Source organism: Mauremys reevesii, linkage group 3 (assembly GCF_016161935.1).
Source record: "Mauremys reevesii isolate NIE-2019 linkage group 3, ASM1616193v1, whole genome shotgun sequence".
NCBI lineage: Eukaryota > Metazoa > Chordata > Testudines > Geoemydidae > Mauremys > Mauremys reevesii.
Genome location: NC_052625.1, coordinates 43,868,633 through 43,891,772, shown reverse-complemented (window position 1 = coordinate 43,891,772; position 23,140 = coordinate 43,868,633). Strand labels below are relative to the sequence as shown.

The following is a 23,140-nucleotide window of genomic DNA, read 5'->3' as shown; positions in this document are numbered from 1 at the left end:
ATAAATGGCACTGTGATATTTAACTGGTGCCATCACAACATTTTCATCATGATGCAATACTCTTCATTTGGGGCAAACCCTTTCAGAGTGTTAGGCCTGGATCCACAGATGTAGGAACACCCTGTTGGAATCTAGTCCTGCAAGATGCTGAGCACTAAAGCTGGTTGGAGGTGGGGGGAAATCCCCCATGGAAAATTTACAGATACTTCCTGTGAAAATCTTAATTTCGTTGCAAACAATCTTCCACTGGAAAAAAAATTTAGATGGAAAATTTTTGGCCAGCCCACTGAGCCCGCTCATTGTGTTGACTTAAATATTTCCTCATGAGACGTCTCTCCGCACCTCTGATTATTCGGTTAGTCCCAAGCGCTTTGCAGGATCAAGGACCTTAGCCCATCACCTGGTTTATATGCTCCTTTGAGTCATGGCATGTCATTTCCTGACTGATCTAGAACTGGTTGACATTAGCCTCTCTGTAACCTCCACTGCAAATATCCTTTGTGCCCATCCCTGAGGGCTAACGGACGGAAGCAGCAAGGCATGTAAGTGTTAGGAGAAGAAATAGTAGTCGTTGTTTTGTGCATGCTCTTCTTCATGCTCTGAGCACCTGCTTCGGACTCTATTGTGTCAACAATAATCGTCATTACAATGGTCAGTATAGAGTGCTGTTAAAATGACTACACTAGGAGGAGCTGGTGGGTGTTCAATGTTCTGCCTAAATACAACATAAACACATCCAGCAACACAGGTGCATTTAATTTGAAAATAATAGTCCAAGCTTATGCATGCTTTCACTTCACCCCAGGACAGCCCTGGGCGTTCCATTAATAGTTGTGATATTGTCTGGTTGTACAGTTCCAGAACACCAGAACAGTCAGGACATCTGTTTTTAGAAGTCAGTGGGGGTCCCAGGGCCTTCCCTCGGTGCCTGTAAATCCTCCATTTAAATCAAAAGCTCTGCATGACACTACGGTTAATACAACTGCTACTGCTACTAGCAATAATATAATTAGAGATGAGCCGACCCCCAGATCCAAACCCCTTTGTATATTAGATAGGAGAGGGTGTTCACATTTGAATTCCCCCTTCCAGACCTGCCTCTCTTGTTTTGATTCTGGGTCAGATCCCGAACCTGTTTTCAGATGTGGCTGAAATATGAGAGTGGCTGGTCTTGAGAGTTCCACCCATGTCATGGAACAAGCTAACACTCCCAACTGACTCAGGGTCAGCTGAAGCAGTTCCAGGCTTTATTCCAAGAATACAACACAGAACGTAGCAGGTAAGGAACCAGGCAGCTGTGGTGTTGAGGAGACTGTGACTGGCACTCACTGAATTCTTCTATAGCTGGCATGGGCAGCCTCTGGCGGGCAGAAACCAATAGGGGTAAGCTATACTAATTCAATTACAAGCCCTGCCCAGGCTGCCTGAGTTCCTTCAACAGCAATCAGGAAGATGGAACTTTTGTGGGATCAAATGATCTTGTGAGGCTTCTACTACTTGGTGCTGAAATCTTAGGACTTTAGTACCATTGAGCCCAAAGGCAGGATTCAGCCTCAAATGCAGGCCCTAGAGCTGAGCCTAGATCTAATCTGCACCTGCACCCTCCTCCTTCAGCCCATCGTTACTGACACAAAATTGTCCCTCCAGTTCTTTTCAGTTGAGGATCTCAAAGAATTTCACAGATGTTATTGGCCAAGCAAAGCGAGGCCCTAAACACAACTTGATGGCATTTCTCTGTTCGTCTGTATGCAGCACAATAACTTTTGAAGGCCGCATCCAGTGAATTCCAGAACTTCGCGGAATGTGCTAGGCATCAGTGGGCAGAATCCGCTTGATTTTGGTGACAATTATAAAACTTGAAAAAACGTTTGTAGGAGTGTCAAAGAGACAGACATAGCCCAACCCTGTGCCCGCACGCGAGTGGCTTCTCCTCGCTGCACTGCTCTCAGGGCATTACATGGCACCCCACACACTTCTGCCCCTGCACAGGCAGGAAACAGGCCAGGCCATGAAGGGGGGGATACACTTTGTTGCTTATGTAGTTGAGCTGTAATGGTCCCTCCTCCCTTCCACCCCAGTCCCCTCCGGATAGGGTGGCCATTCACACATTCCTGGAACACTGGGTATTCCAGTACTTGTGGGAATGGTGTGGGCCTGCCCCTGCTGGTGTGACATCGCATGTGCAGTGTGTGTAAGGTCACACCACACAGGAGGTGCCATTTTTAAAAAAGCATGCTGCTCTGCCCCCGCCAGCGTGACCTGTGCAGAGCAATATTCTCCTCAAAAGGGCATCCCCCATCCAATACTGGACAAAACCACGTGGGGGACAAACTCTAGAAAAGCAAATGAAACTGTTCAGTTTAATACTGAGTGAGTGGCCTGCCGACTTCTTGGGCCCTGCGTCCACCACTAAAAGTGCTTCCTCTAAGGCTTAGGAATGGGGGTAGGGGGGAGAAGCAGGGACCTGGAGGGGAGTGGGAGGAATACAGCTCTGCCTACCTATGCAGCATAAGCAATGAAGTGTGCAACCCTCTAGGAAAGGAGACACATACAGAGCCCCTGGCATGGGGTTGGGGGGGAGAATGAGACACCCTGGTATGGAGGAAGGGAGCAGTCAGGAGGCACAGTGCACCCCTGGTGGTGGTCGGGTGCAAGGAATAGCTGAAATAGAGGGGGGGGGGTGGAAGGGTAGCACATGGCTTGTGGGGGGAATGGAGAGCTGCAAGGAGCCTCTGGTGCATGCAGTGAACTCAGCTGACAGAAGCTGTGGAGTGTGTGACCCCTGCCCCCCATTTTATCAGGTCTCACAAAGCTCCTGTGGGGCAGGTCAGTATCATTGTCACCATTTTACAGATAACCTTTGTGTGCCTTGGTTTGTATAAGTGACTTGCCCAAGGCCAGGTAGCAACTCAGTGTCCAACAGGGCCGCCCAGAGCAGGGGGCCAAGGGGGACAATTTGCCCCGGGCCCCACAGGGGCCCCACGAGCCCTGGCCGAGAATCCCTTCCCTGGGATCTTTACTCACCCAGCGGTGCTCCGGGTCTTCGGCGGCACTTTGGCAGCAGGCCCTTCATTTGCTCCGGGTCTTTGGCGGCACTTCGGTGGCGGGTCCTTCAGTGCCGCCGAAGACCCGGAGCGAGTGAAGGACCTGCCGCCAAACTGCCGCTGAAGACTTGGAGCGCTGCCCGGTGAGTACAAGTGCCGCAGCGGGTGGTGCCTTTTTTTATGTCCTCTCCCCTGAAATTGATTTGCCCCAGGCCCTCCGATTCCTCTGGGTGGCCCTGGTGTCCAAGCCAAGAAAAATCTGTCAGAAGTCCTGGGTGCCAGCTGTCTGCTAAACACTGGCCCACACTTCACTGCCATTAACTAGGAGGAATTCCTTATGACCAGGGCATACAATAATATGCTGGGTTCATTAGCAGGATGTGGCTGCATCTGCACCTCCACTAGGGGGCGATAGAGGGCTGAGAAGGGAGTGTAGCCAGAGTGAGCGCAGGATGTGCTGATTCAGCACACTGCCTCAATCTGCTGGCAGGACTTGAGATTCCTGGCTGTAAACTGGAGCTACCTCTGCCAGTGGAAGCTCCAAGGGAGGGGGGTGGTGGTAACACAGCTTGTCCTCCTTTGGTGTGAATTCCTCCTGCGGTGGAGACTTTTGCTGGAACAGGAAGGTGTGAATGGTAGGAAGGAACCATAGTGATGGTTATGGTGTTAAAAACGTGAGAGAGAGAGAGTGTGTGTGTGTACGTGTACATACAGGAGAGTTCCAGCTTTGCCACCAACTTACTCTCTGACCTTGGACAAGTCTTTTTGCCTTTGTGTGCCTCAGTTTCCCCATCTGTAAAATGGAGATGATCATACCCACTTTTGTAAAGCACTTTCCTATCCTCAGATCCTCGGTTGGCCACATGTGAGATATCATTGTAATTCACACCACTTTCCATCAGCACCAGTGAAGCTGCCCCCAATACCTGATCAGCTCCTGAGAGCTCCATTGCTACTGGAAGATAACTGCAGGAACATTGAAGGCCCAGCTGTGGGTTGCAGGTGGCGTGGAGCCACTCTGTCCCATAGAGAGTTTGGGGAGGATTGTCCTACAGTCCCTCTCTCAGCTCTCAAATATGCTGGGGTTTGGCAGTGGAAGCTGCTCAGGTTTTGGCCCTGCCTCTGTTCCCTTTAGTGCATTATTCTTCCCCACGGTTAAATGAATAGAGCAGCAGGCACTGTGCTCTTCTAAGCTCAGATGCTGTGATTTTGATCGGACGGCCCTTTAATGCCTGGGCATAGTGGGTGGGGGGGAGGCAGTGTCTCCTTGTACTTTCCTTCTCCCCCTGCAAACCTGCACAAAGGGCAAGCACAACTGGGCCCCTATTGATGAGATTTTCAAAAGTGCTCAGCACCCAGCAGCACTTACTGGTCTAGGTGGGGAGGTGCTGGGTGCTGAACTCTGGAAAATCCAGCACTGCAAATTGGAGAGATGCAGCGTACGCAGTGAAAGCATTAACAATAATGTGTTTTTTCTTTACAGGTAAAAGAACTGGGCAAGCATGTCGCTGGCTTCCTGGTTCAGGTGGAATGAGCCACCGAGCCGGATTTCCCAAAGGAACCCCACAGAGATGGTGGTGGAGACACTAATGATGGAACTAGGCTGGCAGCTCAAGCAGGCAGAGAAACAGCAACGAGAGCGAGAGAATGAATATCGCAAGATAAAGACGGGCGTGGACTACGGCTGGCTGGTTAGCTACCCAAAGCCTAAGCACAGCTATGACATCAGCCCAGGGGAGCGGCTGCAGCTGGAGGACATGTGCACCAAGATACATCCCTCCTACTGTGGGCCAGTCCTACTCAGGTATAATGGAGGCTTTGTAGACACAGGACTGCCGCACATCCCACACAGTGCGGCAGATTTCCTAGTGGTTAGAACACGGGACTGGGAGTTGGCATACCTGTGTTTCAATGCAGGCTGTGACAATGACTCACTGTGTGACCACTGGCCAAATAACCGTTGGGCCTCATTTTCCCCATATGTAAAACAGGTATAATAATACTTGCCTTGCACTGTTGGTATGAGAGTCAATGAATGTTTGGTGCTTTCAGATACCTCAGATGAAAGGTGCTACAGAAGTATTAAGTATTATTCATTATTATTCATTTTTATAATGAGAACCTCAGATTCACAATCAGAAAGCAACACTACATGTCCGATCACACTGATATTTATTGCCATTTACTACAGCTGATTAGTTCAAATGGAAGCAGAATCAAGTGGAAGTAGTCTGGGAGGTTGTGGGAACAAAGATCTAATAGTTTAGGGTCAAAGTTTGTTAATACAGGGGTGAGAGACGAAAGTATTTCCTGCTGCAAAGAAGAGATGCAAAAAGCAACTTCCGGCTGAGAGAGGCTGAGAATGAGCAGATTATGTTTTGACCAGCAAAATGCCCCATTTTGGCTTACCTGGTAGAGTTACTGAGACCTGTAAGATGCACACAGTCCGCCCAGCCACTGGCTGGGGGAAGCTCTGCTCACTGTTGAGTCAGCCGATGTGGCAATCACATCGCTCTCCTATTGTGCGGATGGCTTCAGATTGGCTGAAATAGATCTGAATCTATAATAGGGCATCAAGCTTGAGAGGAGTGAGAATTATTTACATTTGATATTAAAGATGGGGTCTCTTTCTCTTCCCATTTAAGGCAGTGCAGATCAGTAGTGACTCCACTGAAGTCAATGCAGCAAGCCTGGTGTAATCAGGAGTGACTCCAGTGAGTAGTGCACTTACCTTGGAGTAAAACTGATTCAAGTGAGAGGAGAATCAGGCCCTGAGCCTCTCTCCCTTTCTTTTCGGTTTTTTTTTTTAAAGATACATTTCCCATTGTTTTGATTAGGAAACAAAAGATTGGCCGGGGGGTGGGGGGAGCTTATACCTTTTTACAAGCACTGAACGTATATCCCAAAGTGGTTAACTGCTCTACTGTTTCCCTCTCTCTGGCCACCAGTGCCAGCAATGCAGGAAAGTGAGCCACAGCACACCCTGGGGACCTTCTGCTGCTGCTCAATGGGATCAGCTGCCCATGGATCCTTCCTGCAAATGCAAGGAGACGGGGGGCGCTCCTCTTCCCCCAGTGGGGAAGGTGATTCATTCCTGTCGGATGGGACGGGGAGATTGTCAGAGGCTCCTCTGTTCCCTTGCAGGGTTCCCAGGTGATGGCAGCGTCAAGGATTTATTGATGGTTTAAACCAAAATGGCCAAATTGGCCCCTGCAGGGTTTTACCAGTATTGTTCATCGGAAAGCAGAACCGTTCAAAACAGCACTGGCCATACACTCATTCACACCCAGAACACAGAAACCATTATAAACCACACTGGAAGGTACGGAACCTGAGCTCTTTTCCCCGCTTCTGGAGGACTGAGCAAGGATCCTCTGGCAGATGGGCGTATCCCATGAGACTGGCTTCCTGTGATGGCAGTGGGTGGTTTCTGGCAAAACTAGAGGCTCCCATCTTCTAATGTGTAAGCCCAAAATCAATCTGACTTACAACACGGTTCATTTTCTCACTGGGTCAGATCACAAGAGGAGCTGAACATTGGCATCTTCCATTGACTTCTGTGGCTCCTGCAGGTGCTCAGCATTGTTCAGGACTTGGCCCTACATTGCAGTAAATACATCTGCTCCCTAGTACTAGTTGGTTGTGTTTGTGAAGCAGTTGTGACTAAGGACAATGGGACATAACCTTCCTTATTAAAAAGGATCCATCATTATCATCATCATCATTAATTGTATTTCAGTATCACCTAGAGGTGCCGGCCAAGGTCCATTGTGCCCTTCGGCATTGTACACGCACAGAGCCAGAGATACTCTCTGTCCTAAAGAGCTTACAAACTATTAGACGAGACAGGCAAAGTATGTGTTATCCCCATTTTACAAACTGGGGACAGAAACTCAGGGACAGTAAGTGACTTGCCCAAGATCACACAGGATATCTTTGGCAGAGCTGGGAATTCAGCTCTGAGCTCCTGAGTCCAGTGACTTAATCTCAAGACCATCTCACTCTCAATCCTTCCTCTCAAGAGCATCCCATAACGTTCTGTCATGCCATAAGTATAAAGATCACCATTAGTTTAAACACAACTGCTTGTAAAATAATCATCTTGCATTTAAAAAGACCCACAAACTTGTAATTGGAAATTCAGAGGCTGCACAAACAGTTGTAGCTTAGAAGAGGAGCCTTTGAGCTAGACAGCATACAATTCTGATAACATGTTACAGTGAAGTGCAGATAAAAGGTTCATCGGGATTGCACAATAGTGTTTCCCTCCAGCTCAGGCATTTGAAGGGCTACGGTCCCTTTTTGATACTCAGCAAGTTGATTATAATAGTCAGACTCCATTGTTAGGAGCCATGTCATAAAATTGCAGGGTTCATTCTGTCCATTGTATTTGCTATTGTTGTGCGGGTCTCTTCCTTTGATAATGTGAATGAATTGCTAAATTAAGAGTCATAGTAAGAAAAAAAATCCTATATCTTTTGTCAGCAATGCCATGTGCTCCTCCAAAAGACCCATGTGATTTACATATGATCACCCAAGTCATCATTTGACTGATATCTAGCAAAAACAACCAGGAGTTTTTGCTAGATATTAGCGAGATATAGAAGAGACAGTGGGGAAAGCACATTGAATTTTTTGTTTTTTTTTTTCCTTCAGCGGCGCTCCAGCCCATTTTTTCCCCTTTTTAGCGCTTCAGCGGCGCTCCAGCCCCTTTTTTCCTTTTTTATTTTTTGCGCTTTGACGGTGTTCTGGCCGTTTTTTTCTTTTTTCTTTTTTTTTTCCTTTTTTGTGCTTCCGTGGCGCTCCGGCCGCTTTTTTTTTTTTTTTGGCTTGGGGCGGCCGGAGCCGCCTTATGATCACGTTATATCCAAATTCGCATTATTGCGGGGTGCGTTATAGCGGGGTTTCCCTGTAGATATGTTTCTTTGGTGGATTTTTTTCCTTTTCAAATTCAAGAGGGATCTAGAAATAGGCCCAAAATGAAACCTTAAATTCAACTACCTTTTCCATTAAATTCCAAGGGATTCTGATTCACCTCCTTCCAACATAAACCTGCCTCATTCAGTTTTGCTCTGGGTTGAATTCAAAACCAAAAGAGACCTGTTTTATATATCTAGGGTAAAGTCTTGGCCTCAGTGAAGTCAATGGGAGTTTTGCCATTGACTGCACTGGGTCTATGATTTCGATCCTAGTACCCAGATGCTAGAGTGATAGGCACATTAGAAATGTGACATTAGCCTAGATGGGATGATTTAGATGCATCCCACAATGGTGAAATTTTCAGGAGCATAGTTGATCTCACAAGATTTCCACAGTTGGATCTGAGATTGTGCAAGAACAGCTTGTTGGAGTTCACTGCTCTTGAACTTCAAACCTAACCCTAATCCAGATCTGATCACTGCGTGTTTGGCTCATCTCTTGCCAAAAGTGAAACTGACTAGAAACAAAAGTGAAACCACCCACTCTCTTTACATTGTCCAAGATGGAGAGGAATGTAAAAAATTGCATACTAAGAGCAAATCAAATTTTACTAAACTAAGGTATCATTAATATCACAGGTTATTAAGGGTTTTAACTTAGTAAGGATTATAAAAAGGGAAGCAGATTTATATAGTTTACTGAGATCAAAAGTTTATTTGCTTATAGTTTACTGGCTTAGCTGCAAAGCTGATTTGTTTGGAGGGTGGGGGTTGGTGTGAACAATGCAATCTTTTGAACATTAAGTAATTTTCTACAGTAAAGCTGTTTATTGCTGCAAAGTATAACCAAAATGTTGTTTAACAAAATAAATTCGGGAATCAACTAGTGGCTTATCATCAGCATTTAGCAGTTAATAGTTTATTTAAGCAATTCAAACAACATATAGCCCCAGTTCAGCAAAGCACTTAAGCATCTGCATAACTTAAGAACATAAGCAAGTTCTTAAATCCCACCAAAACATATAGTTAAAGTGAAGCTTAATTCATGCTTAAGTGTGTTTCAGAATTGGGATCATTGACGAAAAGTTAGTGCATTGCTCACAAAATGGGCTGGTGTACAGCACAACCTGAATTAACACCAACTTCCACTGGACAATTCCCTGTCCTAAGAAACTACTTTTAACCTCAGATATTTTAAAGAACAGCTTTGTTCAGAAGATTACATCTGTATTTACAAAGCCTAATTTGTGATGAGTAAGAAAATGCTGTTACCTACTCAGCATGAGGGGTTTTGCTAACCATAAAGGATTGTCTGCTTTGAAATTATTCTCTGACAGTACGCTAGGGTGTTAATCCAGCATAGAAGACTGGTGACCCTGATTCCACTGAACAATTGTATGTTAGAACTCTGAGTCCTAGTGTAACAATAGACACTGGAATTGATGGATACTAATCTCTGTGCCTTGTGAACCACTTCTGTGTCACACCTTTTACACCAAAGCCAGTACTGCTGGATCAGTCAATATTGCATTCCACACTTTGACTGATACTCCTGCTAATCTGACTAATACCGGCATGGAAATGCTTAGTATATGATGATCTCCGTATCTGAGAAAAGATTCAGGAGTGCACCGAGGGCAATTCTGAATGGCATCAGGGATGCTGACTGAGGAGATCTCTGAGCCCTTACTGATTACCTTTGAAAAGTCATGGAAGACAGGAGAGATTCCAGAGGACTCGAAAAGGGCAAATATAGTGCCAATCTATAAAAAGGTAAATAAGGACAACCTGGGGTATTACAGACCAGTCTTAATTTCAGTACCCGGAAAGATAATGGAGCAGATAATTAAATAATCAATTTGCAAACATCTAGAAGACAACAAGGGGATAAGTAACAGTCCACTTAGGAAGGAACAATCAGTTGCACACATATAAATTGGGAAATGACTGCCTAGGAAGGAGTACTGCAGAACGGGATCTGAAGGTCGTAGTGGATTAAAAACTAAATATGAGTCAACAGTGTAACACTGATGTTTACTTTTTTTGCAACATTCTGGAATATATTAGCAGGTCAGCAAGACATGAGAAGTAATTCTTCCAGTCTACTCTGGCCTCAACTGGAGTACTGTGTCCAGTTCTGGGCGCCACATTTCAGGAAAGATGTGGACAAATTGGAGAAAGGCCAGAGAAGAGCAACAAAAATGATTAAAGGTCTAGAAAACATGACCTATGAGGGACGATTGAAAAATTATGTTTGTTTAGTCTGGAGAAGAGAAGATTGAGAGGGGACATAACAGTTTTCAAGTACACAAAAGGTTGTTACAAGGAGGAGGGAGAAAAATTGTTCTCCTTAACCCCTGAGGATAGGACAAGAAGCAATGGGCTTCAATTGTAGCAAGGGCGATTTAGGTTGGACATTAGAAAAAACTTTCTAACTTTCAAGGTAGTTAAACACTGGAATAAATTGCCTGGGAGGTTGTGGAGTCACTGTCATTGGAGATTTTTAAGTGCAGGTTAGACAAACACCAGTCAGGGATGGTCTAGATAATACTTAGTGAGTGCATGGGACTAGACTAGATGACCTCTCAAAATCACTTTCAGGCCTATGATTCTGTGTGCTTGTTTTGGTGTGTAAGAGAACCCAAACATTTTAGGGGGGGAACATAGAGACCCTGATTTTGTGATTAAACACTCTGCTCTGAGCAACCTCTGTAGCAAGTGTCTCTGGTACTTTCTTGGCATGAGACAGTACTTGTCTGACCACTCATCCCTCTGCTGTTGGTGATGGCTCCTCCCCTGCAGCATCCATTTAATATGACTGGGGAGCCATGCAGATTTCTTACCAGGGAGGCAGTTTGTTAACCATATGCCAGTTAAGCATTAGTTCCCTTGGCAAAGTCCTAGATGATGGGCAGTAGGGTTTAGTGAGTGGAATGTTCTGACTCCCTCCTCATCCTTCCTTCTTGTGTTGGAAACTGCCAGAATTTGATGTTTGTACAAATACTATGTGCTCAGAAGAACGTGTCTGTCATTTGTGCCGAAGAAGGGGAAAGGTACACGAGAAAAAGATGCACAAACCCATTCTCGACATTGAAATATGAGAAACAGGACCTGATGTGGGAAAGCCCCACCCCGCACACGATTTCTTGATTACACCCAGATCCCTCAACAAGTGACAAACTTCAGGCCCAATCCTGCAGTGCTTATTCAAGAAACACTCCTACAGAGTTTTGCCTGAGCAAAGACTAAGGACTCTTATCTTACTGTAAGAAAGCACAGAAGTAAGATGATTGAAGCTCATATCCATCTTGACTCATCCTAAGAAGCCAAAAAGCAACAAAATTAAATTGGAGGTGAGGAGGAAAGGATCTGAGACTGTGATAGTCAATACATTTTTTTTGAAATTGGAAAAATTACAGAACAATACATTTTTGCAATAACTAGCTGTTCACAGAAGTGACTTATGGTTGAAAAAAGTTTGCTGTCATATATTTACTCTGTTAAAAATAACAGTAAGTCGATTTGTCTCAGGAAAAGCAGTCTCTCCTGGGATGCACAAGTTGCCATGATTAATATATATTTTTTGTCCAGCAGCAGCACAAATAGGAGATGTAAACCTCAGCTGGAGAGTGAGCTGGCTCCTGCCTTGAGCCTGTGAAAACCTGCCCACTCTTCCTACTGAGAAATAGTTACCTCTTTCTTCCACATATACATTTTGCACCTTATATCTAGGAACACCCCTTACTTGGTGTGACCGGAGTCCCAGTGGGGTCCAGCTATAGTCACTTAATTAAGGTGAACTGCAAAGAAGGGGGCAGACAATCCCCATAAAGCTGGTGGATATTCCAATACTTAGATTTACCAAACCAGCGTAAAACAGCTTCTTTATTACCTCACTGGTTACTCAGAACTCCAAACAACACAGTTCCCTTAAAGTGATCCAGCCTCAGGCCCCCATCCAGGTACCCATGCCAAATATGATGAAAATGTCTGTAAATCTTATTTCATCGTATAAAAGAAAAGATTCTACCACTCCCAAAGGATCGGACACATTATCTCCCAGGTTATTGAATATTCCAGATCTTACCCAAATACACGCTACAGCTATTTCTTATTAACTAAACTAAAATTTATTAAAAAACAACAGAGAGTGAGTATGGTTAAAAGATCAATATACTTACCAACATGAGTTCAGTCCAGTAAGGTTCAGATTCATAGCATAGATGGTGAGCTTGCAGTTGCAAAGAGTTCTTTCTGAAATAGTTCATAGGTTATAGCAATGTCCAAATATCATATTCAGGGCGTAGCAGCATAACTAGGACCTCAGTCTTGCAACTCAAACTTCCCTGATGAAGCCTAAGCGGATCTGAGATGATAGAATCAGGACCCAAAGATCTTTTACACAATTTCATGTCTTTTGACAAGTTGGAGTTCAAAAGGTAATTAGCATGACTTTTAAGGAGGTCCATCACCGGTACTTAGCTATAGAATTAACATAAGGTAATTTGCTTGTTCCTCTACCATTCACAGTACATTTCAAAGAGAGATGAATACTGAGATATCCCGTGTTCACAATTCATTTAAATTCTAGGATGTTCTTTTGATCTCTGAACTATCAGAATATAGCACAGACAGGGACTGTCGGTTACATTGTCCACACTACTCATACATATGTAAATACACAAAACCACAAACATTATCTTCCCACATGTCTTTTGAGGGTTATTTATTTTGCAGGATGTTTAACCCTTTCTAGCCATGTGTCACACCTGGCAATTCCTTTTGCTGCATTTATGTGCCCCTAATGTGACGTTTTAATGGGCAGAGTGAAGTAGCTAAATCTACATTCACATTTTGTTTTAAAAGAACGCAACCTCATACATTATTTCAATCTTTTTTTAAATGTCAGTGAAAACAGGCTTTGGGGTTGTTTATGTTCATGCTCCTATTCAAATGCTGTAGACATCTGTTGTTCATGAAAACACAGACGTGAAACTGACCATCCCAGTCTTGTTGGCCACGCTGTCCAACAGATAGTCAGGATGGTGAGAAGTTAATTTGATTTGGAAAATTATTTCAGTTGTACTAATCTGAGTTCTGAGTACTAACCCAAGAATGTATCATCAAATTCATTCCTGTGAGGTGAAAGATCCCTTGAGGGCACTTTTCCTACATGCTGAGCCTACTTCATTGGTGTTGAAAAGGCATCATTTTTGGACAGTCCCATCTCTGGCAGTTTCTGACTATACGTAAATCCATTTGCTAGTTGGACCTAGCAAAGAGACAAGAACATAGCCTAAGGGCACTCCTTAAACTCAACACTTTGCCAATGTGCCATCAACATTGTCTCTGTCAATTAATACCTTTACATATTAACCCATAAGCATTGCCCCTTCCCCCACTTGTTCAGTCCCTGCATCTGCGTCGGTTCAGCCTATTATTTTAAATGGTAAAAGCATGTGCAGCTTACGTGTATCCTGAACACTCATGTCAGTATGGGTTGATGGAATCAGACCCTCTCAGTCCAACTGGGAGTGTGCAGGGGTTCTCAGCGCCTCTGATAGTCAACGTTTATAAGGGCTTTGTTTACTGCATTAAGGAACTGTTCCAAAGTCATTGAATTTAGGACAATTTCTGCAGCATCAAATTTAATTTCTATAGAAGCCTATTGCTTTCATCACTATTAAATTCTATAGAAGAATCTACAAATGCTTTACAGGCATCATGCTTTACAGGCATTATTAAATATATGCAGTTCTCAGCATTAAACAGTTATGTCTGTCTGTTCATGGGTGTAATTCACTAGCATTTAACTAGAACTAGAATATAGATGCTACCAGTATGAGAGTCAGGTGAGAGGAACTACATGCTTTCCAGGTGCAGGTGGGAACACAGCCTAGTGGTTAGACCACAGGACTGGGAGTCAGGAGTTCTGGGCTCTACACCTAGTTCTGCCACTGATTCACTGTGTGATCTTAGGTAAGTCACTCTGCTTCTCAGTGCCTCAGCTTTCCTACCTCTCAAATGAAATAATACTGTCTCTCTATCCTCCAGTATTGTAGTGAGGCTAAATTCATTAGTGTCTGTAAACTGCTTTGAGATCCTCCCTGAAATGGTACCATAGAAGCATTATTATTATAAATACACCCTGATTTGCAGCACAGACCAGTGCTGTACCAAATTTGTACTGGATTAACAACTGTCTTATCGTACATTGTGAGCTGATGAAATATCCCCAAATTAAAGTGATCAAACCCATTCCCAAAGGAAGTTGAATTTCTATATCAAACTATGGACTAATGCTCAGCTTTTTAAAAATTAAAGTTGTCCATTGATTGTACTTTTTCAGATTCCGGCAACTTATTGCTGAATACGAGCCAGAGGTACAGGAAGTAGCCCGGCTCTTCCGCTCTGTCCTGCAGGAAGCCACTGAGAAAATCAAAGAGGAAGAAGAGGCCAAGAAGCTTGCGAGGCAGTGGAACACAAAGCACAAAACCAGCCTGTCTCTAATGACATTTAAATCCCGGACCAGGATTTCCCCATTCAGCAGCAACATCAAGACCATTTCAGAGGACGTGGAGCGAGGCACTGAGCCAACCAGAAGAGTATGGAGTATGCCGGAGTTTAGGAGTGCCAAGGATTACTGACTATTAATAACCAGAATGAGATTTGAGAGAGAGCTGGTTTGGTTTTTAAAGAATGAGTTAACCACTATCTAGCCATGTATTATTTCACCTTCATCCCAGTTCTCTCTCTTTCTGTCCGCCTCTGTCTGTCTCTCTCCTGGGAGCTGTGGCTATAGTGACAGATGGTGATGCACATAGTCTCTGTCACCTATCATGTTAGCTTTGGCTATAATTTAGTGGTTTACAGTAACTTCATGGTCATTTCTTATTTCAGTTTTATTGTTTCTGCTCATTGGAGAACAGTTTGGTGCATGGTGCATTACCACCACCCTCCCAGCCTTCTACATGGCTGTCTGCAAATGCAGTGCACCCAACCATGTGAGACTTGTAGCCCCATGGCATTAAATGGGATTACTCGTGTGAACGTGCATCAGTAAGGGTTGCAGGATCTGACCCACTAACTCAGGGTCCCTGATTTAGCTGTTTGAGACAGACACTAAACTCTATTCATCTCAGTTCTATAGCGAAGCCTCTTAAATCAACACTGATTCCAGCATATTTCCACTCAGTTTGATGTAAAATAATCTGTCTCTTCATGCAAAATAGATGACAAACTTCCTAGAATGTGGGTCACATTTTCCATAGCAGCCGATTTTTGCATAGAATTGTGGATGCTCAGTTTTATGCATGCACACTTTTTTGCGTGTGCAGGTCAGTCAGATGTCGAACTACCAGCTTTGCAGACACATGCTGTCTGCATGCACAAACATAGACTCTGGCACGTGTAGATACTGCACACATACAAGGCTGTGTGTGCACATTTGAGGCTCCATTAAAATCCTCCGAGTCCCTCTTAATTTTCATTTTTGTTGCAAGGAGAGATTAGGTTATAAACCCAAGTATTAAAACCCAACTGGATCAAAACTGTCTCATATTGAGACTCCCAGGCAATTCCAGTAAGTGCTGCAGCTCATATTCCATTTAATAAGTAGATGCATTGAAATGACTGGCAAGGCTGAGTCTGAAAGCAGATTACTGGAGTATATAACCAGGGGGGGAAAAATCAGTATTCACATATAGGGATCTTTCTATGTCCCAGAGTGTTAGAGGTCATTCCAACAAATTGCTGACGTGATTTATTTCCGCTGTAGGGAAAGAATGTAGGTTCATTTCATAATCTTTTTGTCCTGGATATTAAGAAGAGAGCTTTTCTGTATATAACGGGTTGATGGCCAGTGAGGCAATAAATCTTTTCAAGGGGAAAAAAAAATCTCAGACTATAGCAAAATAGAAGTTCTGAAATTGGCCCTTTGAAGATGCAGGAAAACGCCAATGTAGATTTCTGAGTGGGCCCAACCTGCCATCCTTAGGGAGACCTCCTAGTGGAAGGACTGGCTCTGCTGTCTGAAAAGTCTCTGATGCTGCATCAGTGCTAACGCTTAACATCTAGGGGCTCTTCAGCCAGTGGGAAAACTCCTAGGCAAGGACATAAGGGAAAGAGTCTCCCTGCAAGCTTTGCCTAGGGCGGTTTGACCCAGCTCAGCATGATGGAAGGAGGGTTTGCCCCACTCCCAGAACCTGCTCATCACCAGATATTGGCTGGAGGTGAAGCTTATTCACACAAGGGCCCTGTGTCGCTGGACTCTCCGTTTGCCCTCCAGCCCACTCCCTGGCAGTGGGGTTTCCCACACTGGCACATGGCCCCAGAACTCCTTCTCTGGGGTGGGCAGCACCCTATGGGTACCCTGGAGAAGGCAATGCAGTCTCAGGCTATGTTAACTCAGGTAGCTTTACCATGAGCTATGACAACACTCATGCCCCTTGCTCAACCTCTCCCTGTATAAATACATACAGAACCTCGCACTGCCTCCTGAGGACCCCCCTGGAGCACAGGGCAGGGAGGAAAACTCCCTCAGAAACAGCTGGTTCCCACCACCACCACCCCCTGCAGGATGGTTAGTGGAGTGGCCCTGTGTGCAGTGGCCCTTCCATGGATGGGTCCTGGGGAAACAATCCACCCATTAGCCTATTAGAAGGGCTACACTGAGCTAGTGAGCAATTCTGGCTCACATTTACTATTGGCAAAACCAGGCGCAGCTTCAGCCAGGTCCTTAGGGTCATGGCTGCATACAGCAAGGGCACGTTTGGCCCTTTAGCTGGCGTTAGTCCAGCTTTAAAAGGAACAATTGAAGCAGAAACCTGAATTTTTCTTAGGGAGTAATTTGTACTGTGATAACGTTAGTACCAGAATAGCTTGTTTTGTTCATGGGGGAAGGGGGTCGTGGCTTGTTTCGTTCCAGGGGGAGGGTTACTATATTGGTACAAAGTGCAGCTTTGCTGGTAAAGTGGGTAGACCCCACGCTAGGAGAGCTTTGCTGGTGTAGTAGACTGGTATTCCTATACCGGTAAAGTGCTCCTAGTGTGGACGTAGCCTCAGGTGGAAGGGGGGCGGGGGCGTGTGGATATTATAAAAAGCAGCTTTTGCTAGCTGTAGCGTGAGTTTCACAGGCTGTTTTTGGGCCACTCGTTCAAGGGTCTGGGATGGCCCAGGGGAAGGACCGTGTGGTGCTAGGTCTGACTTCTGCGGCATAGAATTAGAACATGAATGGTGTGGCTGACTAGAATAAGAGACGTTTTTGTGCCCTCGACCCATCTTCCATCGCTTCAGGAAACTCTTGTGCTCTCCCAGAGTTCTGGCTATAGCTTTGCCATGCTGTCTGCTGAGAGAGGGGGCAGCTAATCCAAACCCTGCTGCACTGGGTGCCGGAAGAGAGCAGTTTGGAGTGCATGGGTCACAGACCTTCTTCTCTCACAGGCACAGAGACAGCGTCAAATATGGCTGCAGTGGTCACTTGAGCACTAGGCAGAGAAAGTAAGGGCGGGGGGAACACTTCAGCCAAGCAGCAACACTCTGAGGTGGACTGGGCAGCCCTCTTGGGACAATGGCTACCTTCCTGACTGCTCTACATGAAAAGGGCCTGGCCTGCCAAACCCTTACTCACATGCTCAAAGCCACTGACGTTGGTCCCGCGGTGCTGTGGGCAGTCGACGAGAAGGGAAAGCACACGGCGCAAGCTGCCTGGTGCATGCAGCATTTCTCCAGGACCCTCCACTCAGCTGCTCCTCCTACATCAGCGCACCACATGCCCAAATCACAGGCTAAAAGCAGAGCTGGGGGAGGGCAACAGAAACTAAGGCCAGGACCAAATCTTCAGCAGCTGCCCAAGCATGTGCTGGAATAGCTCCTACACTACATCCACTCTACGTGAACCACGCTGGGCTGAGTATTCGGGCTAGACACCCACTTTTGAACGGTGCTGGAAATGCTGATCTCTTATTAGACGCATGGCCCTCCTAGAGAGAGAGAGCACAGAGGCTCTGGCTCTGTTAATGAAACTCAGGACTTCCAAAAATGAGATCCAGTTTGAGCTGGGCTGCTTCCACTCGGGGTCAGAGAGAGCTGAAAATCTGACAAGCAAATCATTGGTTCATGGCTTGGTGTTCTGTGTGTAGTTACATGTGACAGTGCATGTTTGTTCGTTTGTTTTAAGATATAAATGTTGAGGACAGAATTAGCTTGGTCTTAGCTCTCTGGTATGTGTGCACTCACTGGAGAGGGAACAAGAAAACCTAACAGAAAAGCACTAATCCAAACACTTAAAAAACCCTATGATCAACTTTTGTATGTTTTAGCAAAAACCCCTATTGTATTAAATGCTCTTGGATTGCATCCTGTGGCACTGGAGTCATTTGTAGGCACGGGCATGTTCTGTATTGGCACCTTTAGTACTGGGTGTATCAATGCAATATGTGATGGATTTCTGAGCAAAGAGGGGTGTTGATATACAGCTGTTATTACAACACAGAATGTGTCTGCCATGCACTCAGTCTCGTAGTAGGAAACTATATTAGTACCGACACCATGGGAGTTCACCACAGACTTACATTAGCAGTAGCTCTTCCAGCACCCTTGAGAGACAGGACAGAAAGTTTCAGAGGCTTGTTCAAACCCACAGCTGGAGTCCACATCAGCCCTGCAGTTACAACACAGGAGAACCTGGCTGCCAGGTCAATGTCAGGCCACTAGACCATTCCTTCTTTCTAACCACAGTGTCTATTTCCCAGAGAAGGACACAACTCTTCCTTTTCAGCAGGACAAACACCCAGCTTACCTTTTGCAGAATTTTCTTTAGGCTTCCAGTTGAGCCTCTGATATCAACGGGCTCTCAGATGCCAAAATGTGGGAGGAAGTCCAATCACTGGGCGAGATCAACCATTTAGAGAGGAATGAATAAACAAAGTGTCAAATTCATCCCTGGCATGAATAATAAGCTTAGACGACCATGGGGTTACAGCAGGGCTGCAGCTGGCCCATCAGACCACTCTCAGATGCCTCCTCTGCGTGTCTGAAGAGAGGCAGCGATGAGGGGACCTGGGTGTGTGGCTGTTGTGCCCAGCTCCTGGCTCCCGTGAAGCCCATAGCAATTTCCCTTCTTGGCACCCTCACAGTCACAGCTATAAAGAGCTCAGTTAGGGCATGGCCAGCTTGTTTTAGCTCAGAAACAGCCAGCCGTGCCCCAAATTTCACAAACGTTGCTCCTCCTAGTCCCACCCTGGAGGAGATTTGCTGTGCTGTGCTGGCTGGGGATGGGGGAACAGCCAAGTCATCACATGGGCCCATAAATGTTACACCTATTTCTTCCACAAAATCATAGAGGGCCTGATTATAGGCTACTGAAATGGACACACAATGTTTTTCACACCACCCATTGACACTAATGAGAGCTGTGGGTACGCAGCCCCACTGAAATTCAGGCAGCAATACCCACACTACATCTGCTAGATCATCTTCTTTGGAGAACTGAGAGCTTTAACAGCAGTAGCTTGGAGCTGCTTGACTCTTGCATCTGAAGAAGTGGGTTTTTTACCCACGAAAGCTTATGCCCAAATAAATCTGTTGGTCTTTAAGGTGCCACTGGACATCTTGTTGTTTTTGTGGGTACAGACTAACACGGCTACCCTGATACTTGACTCTCTTATGTTAGTCGCAATGTTGTACAAGGGAATCGCGAATCAGAGTAGAGGGCTTATTTCATCTCTGTGTTTGGCACTGGTGTGACCACTACTAGAATACTGTGTCCAGTTCTGGTGCCAACCATTCAAGAAGGCTGGTGACAAATTGGAGAGGGTTCAGAGAAGAGACACGAGCGTGTTTAAAGGAGTAGACAACATGTCTTATAGTGCAAGGAGCTCAATGTATTTAGCATAACAAAGAGAAGGTTAAGGGGTGACTTGATCACAATCTGCAAGTACCTCCATGGGGAACAGATATTTACTAATGGGCTCGGCAATATAGCAGAGAACGGCATAATGTGAGCCACTGGATGGCAGGTGAAGCTAGACAAATTTAGACTGGAAAGAAGAAATATTTTAACAATGACAGTAATTAACCATTGGTGCAATTTACCCAGGGCTGTGGTGGATTCTCTGTTACTGGCCATTTTTAAATCAAGCTTGAATGTTTTTCTAAAAGCGCTGCCGTGGGACTTACTTGGGGGCAGGTCTATGGCCTTACAACAGTCTCTTCCGGCCTTGGAATTTATGACTCTAAGTATATTGTCACATTGAACATAAGGCTCCTTCCTAATTACACCCCACTAAACAGCTGCCCTGACTCAAGAGCACAAATAAGCCTCAGAGCCACTCCCAAGATTTGTACAGCCAGGATATGTCAGCTGCCTCGCTGGAACCCCCCAGCCTCAGAAATCATTCTAAGCAGTACGAGCCTAAAAGAGATTGTGTGTGTTGGGGGGGGGAGAGGAGACACGACTGCCAGCCCCCAAGCTGATGGTTCACGAAGCGATGCTGAAAGCTGTGCAGGGTGGCTGTACCATGGGCTGCCCTGTTCAGTCAGCAGGCTGGCCGCATGCAGAGGGGGCTCCAGTTTCCCTGAAGAGCTGAGACCAGGGGTGAAATCCTATTGAACCCAATGGCAACATTCCCATTGATTTCCGTGGGTCTGGGATTCCAGTCTAGGGCTGGCAGAGGGGCTCAGCGGGCGGTGGAGCTGATGCCACCAGGTCTCTTGTGAGCATTAAAACAAATAGCTGGCTGAGGTAGGAGAACGCTTCCTCATACCAGCAGGAGGGGGACGCTTGCCAGAGACAGGGTGGGTCAAACCCAGCTTATTTGTGAGTGCCCCATGTGTGTCCCTCCCCACTGGGTTGCGGGGGGGGGAGGGGAAACATTCAATCCCATCAACCCTCCCCCCCACTGTTATCCCTGTTTGAGCCTGACCACCCAGCAGGGCACAGATGCCACCCCCGGGGCTAGAGACGAGCCATGTCTGCCCATAGTGGGGGGCAGAATGAGGGCTGCCGGCTTCAGCAGTGTTGCTGAGCAGGTTCAGACCATGTGCGCATGCTCAGTATGAGCCAAGCAGCAAATTGGGGGTGGGGGAATGTGACCCTGCGTGACCCCCCCCCCCCCCACATTGCCTCTGCTTGTGAGAGTTTCACTGACCATTTAAGGCCAAACTCAGCACCCCCTCAGGCACAGGAAGAGCCTGCACGGCTGGGCAGGCCAGGCTGGGCATAGAGCCAGTAGGCGACAGCAGATGCCCTTTGACGGGCATAGGGATTTTAGGCACGTCGGCTCGGTAGAGTCCAAAAGGCAGGGCCTCTGCGAGCTGGTCAATCTCACCGTGAGCGTCACTTTACACGAGGAGGCTGGGGAAGGGGAGAAACGAGTGTTCGGCAAAATATCGACTATTGTGTGAGTTGATTATTAGCCGCCATAAACAGTTTGGGACTTTTCTCATCCTGGCCAATGGTGTCTGCTTCTGCCCCCGCTCCCGCCTCCTAAGGCCCTCTGCACATTTCATTGGCCCCCTTGTCTGTTATGCCTCCGCTCTTGCTGCCGCCCCTTCCGTCCCTTCCTCTTCTCTGCCCCCAACCTCAAGAATGTGTGTTCTCCCCGCCCCCAGCCCCGAAACAACGTCCCCGTCCCGTGTCTCGGCCAAAGCCCCCTTGTGATCCTAAACATCATGTGAGGCTACAAACAAAACTAGCAATTCAAAATAAAGCCGGAATCACCGCGAGCCACGCAGGACAAACCCAGACAGCCACATGGGCCTGTCCCTGCAAGCCAGGCCCTCCCGTCATCCAGCAGCACTTGTCCAGGCTTTGCCTCTTCGGGGCAAGGACCAGGGCTTCCTGCCTGCAACGGGCCATGCGCATTTATAGTGCCAACTAAGTACAGCGAATGCCTGCACTGTAACAGGCCCCAAGCCAACGTGCCGTGCCTGTGCGCCACCCTGCCACACAGGCAGTGTCCGGGGAAGCAGACAGCTGTTGAGATTTAAGGCGATAAAGAGCTAGGATTAAACAACTGCAAAGGAGCTGACATTCTCGGAAGCTAAGTGGTTTACAGCTGTAACCCAGCATTTAAATCTTAAAGAAGCTGCTTCCAATCAGATCGGTGCGTTAATCGGTGCACCTCAAAATGGCAAGGAGAGGAGAGGAAACTGAGGGTTTTACTCTAACCTGGTGCTCATTCAAGTCGCTGCTGTGGTTGTATTTGCTCCTGGGCGCTAGCATGTGTTATTATTAACCGTGTTGTAGTGCTTAGAGCCCCCAACCAGAACCAGGGCGCCGATGTGCCAGGCATTGTACATACAGCGCTCACACAGAGCCCAGGTGGCCCAGCCAGGGGCCATGAACGGTTGGGCTGCCCCAGGAGCAGCCTGGGAAGCAGATAGTGACTCTGGGTGGCTCCTGGTTTTGCTCTGCTCCACGTGCAATGGAAGGACCTGCAGAGCCCTGCCCAGTCCCAGCTACAGGTACAGTGTGGAGTGGTAGCAGCCCTACAGAGCCTGCCATCCTCCTGGCGCTGCTACCATGGCGTGGGTCGCTGGCACAAAGGAGCGCCTTACTTCCTTGTGCAGCCACAATCTGGCCCATATATAGTAACAGATTGGAAACACTAAGGGCTGTCTCAGCCCCCGATCCCCCGAAGACTTGTGCACCTGGCTGATGTTAAACAAGGTGAGTGGTCCCTCTGAAGTCGTGCTGAGCACGTGTAAATATTTACAGGCTCAGGGACCTTAATACGGACAGCGATGGAGTGGGAGGGGGCTCTAATGTAAGCAGTGAAGCAGGTGATGATTTATGAAAGTTGTGTGACTCGGCTTTATAAATTAATGAATTGTGGAGCTCTCTCCTTTCTCCCCCCTTCTAACACTCTAGTTAATACAAGGGGCACCTCCATAGTTCAGTCACGATTACATTTCAGCTTTTCCAAATAATCTAACCTTGCGCAGTGACTGGCATAGCAGAGGCATGGGAGAAAACGTGTACGTGCTTTTCTGCACCAGTGCAGCTAAGCCTGGAGAGTATTACTTCATCTTTCTATCCCGGAAGTGCCTAGAGGCCAGGTCAGGGCCCCAGTGCACTGGTCCCTGCCCCCAAGGAGCTCACCCTCTAAAGGTGCCAGTCTGTTGTTCCTCAACAGTGGAAGTCTTCCCAAAGAAATGGCTGAGCTCCCTGCTAAG

General features: G+C 46.5%; 1 protein-coding gene across 7 annotated transcripts in view; it reads left to right on the top strand.

Moving 5' to 3' along the window:
* RD3 (RD3 regulator of GUCY2D) overlaps positions 1–18,319 on the top strand; it is a 138,503-nt gene extending 120,184 nt beyond the window's left edge. For 5 of the 7 annotated variants that reach the window (XM_039530390.1, XM_039530391.1, XM_039530396.1 and 2 more), the window contains 2 exons: positions 4,528–4,848; positions 14,313–18,319. In XM_039530390.1, the coding sequence (XP_039386324.1) occupies positions 4,547–4,848; positions 14,313–14,610 (600 nt within the window). In that variant the 5' untranslated portion in view covers positions 4,528–4,546 and the 3' untranslated portion in view covers positions 14,611–18,319. Of the gene's footprint in view, positions 1–1,171; positions 1,280–1,814; positions 1,841–4,527; positions 4,849–14,312 lie in introns of those variants that run through there. The other 2 variants (XM_039530393.1, XM_039530395.1) reach the window with 2 other exon arrangements.
* The last annotated feature ends 4,821 nt before the right edge of the window (positions 18,320–23,140 follow it).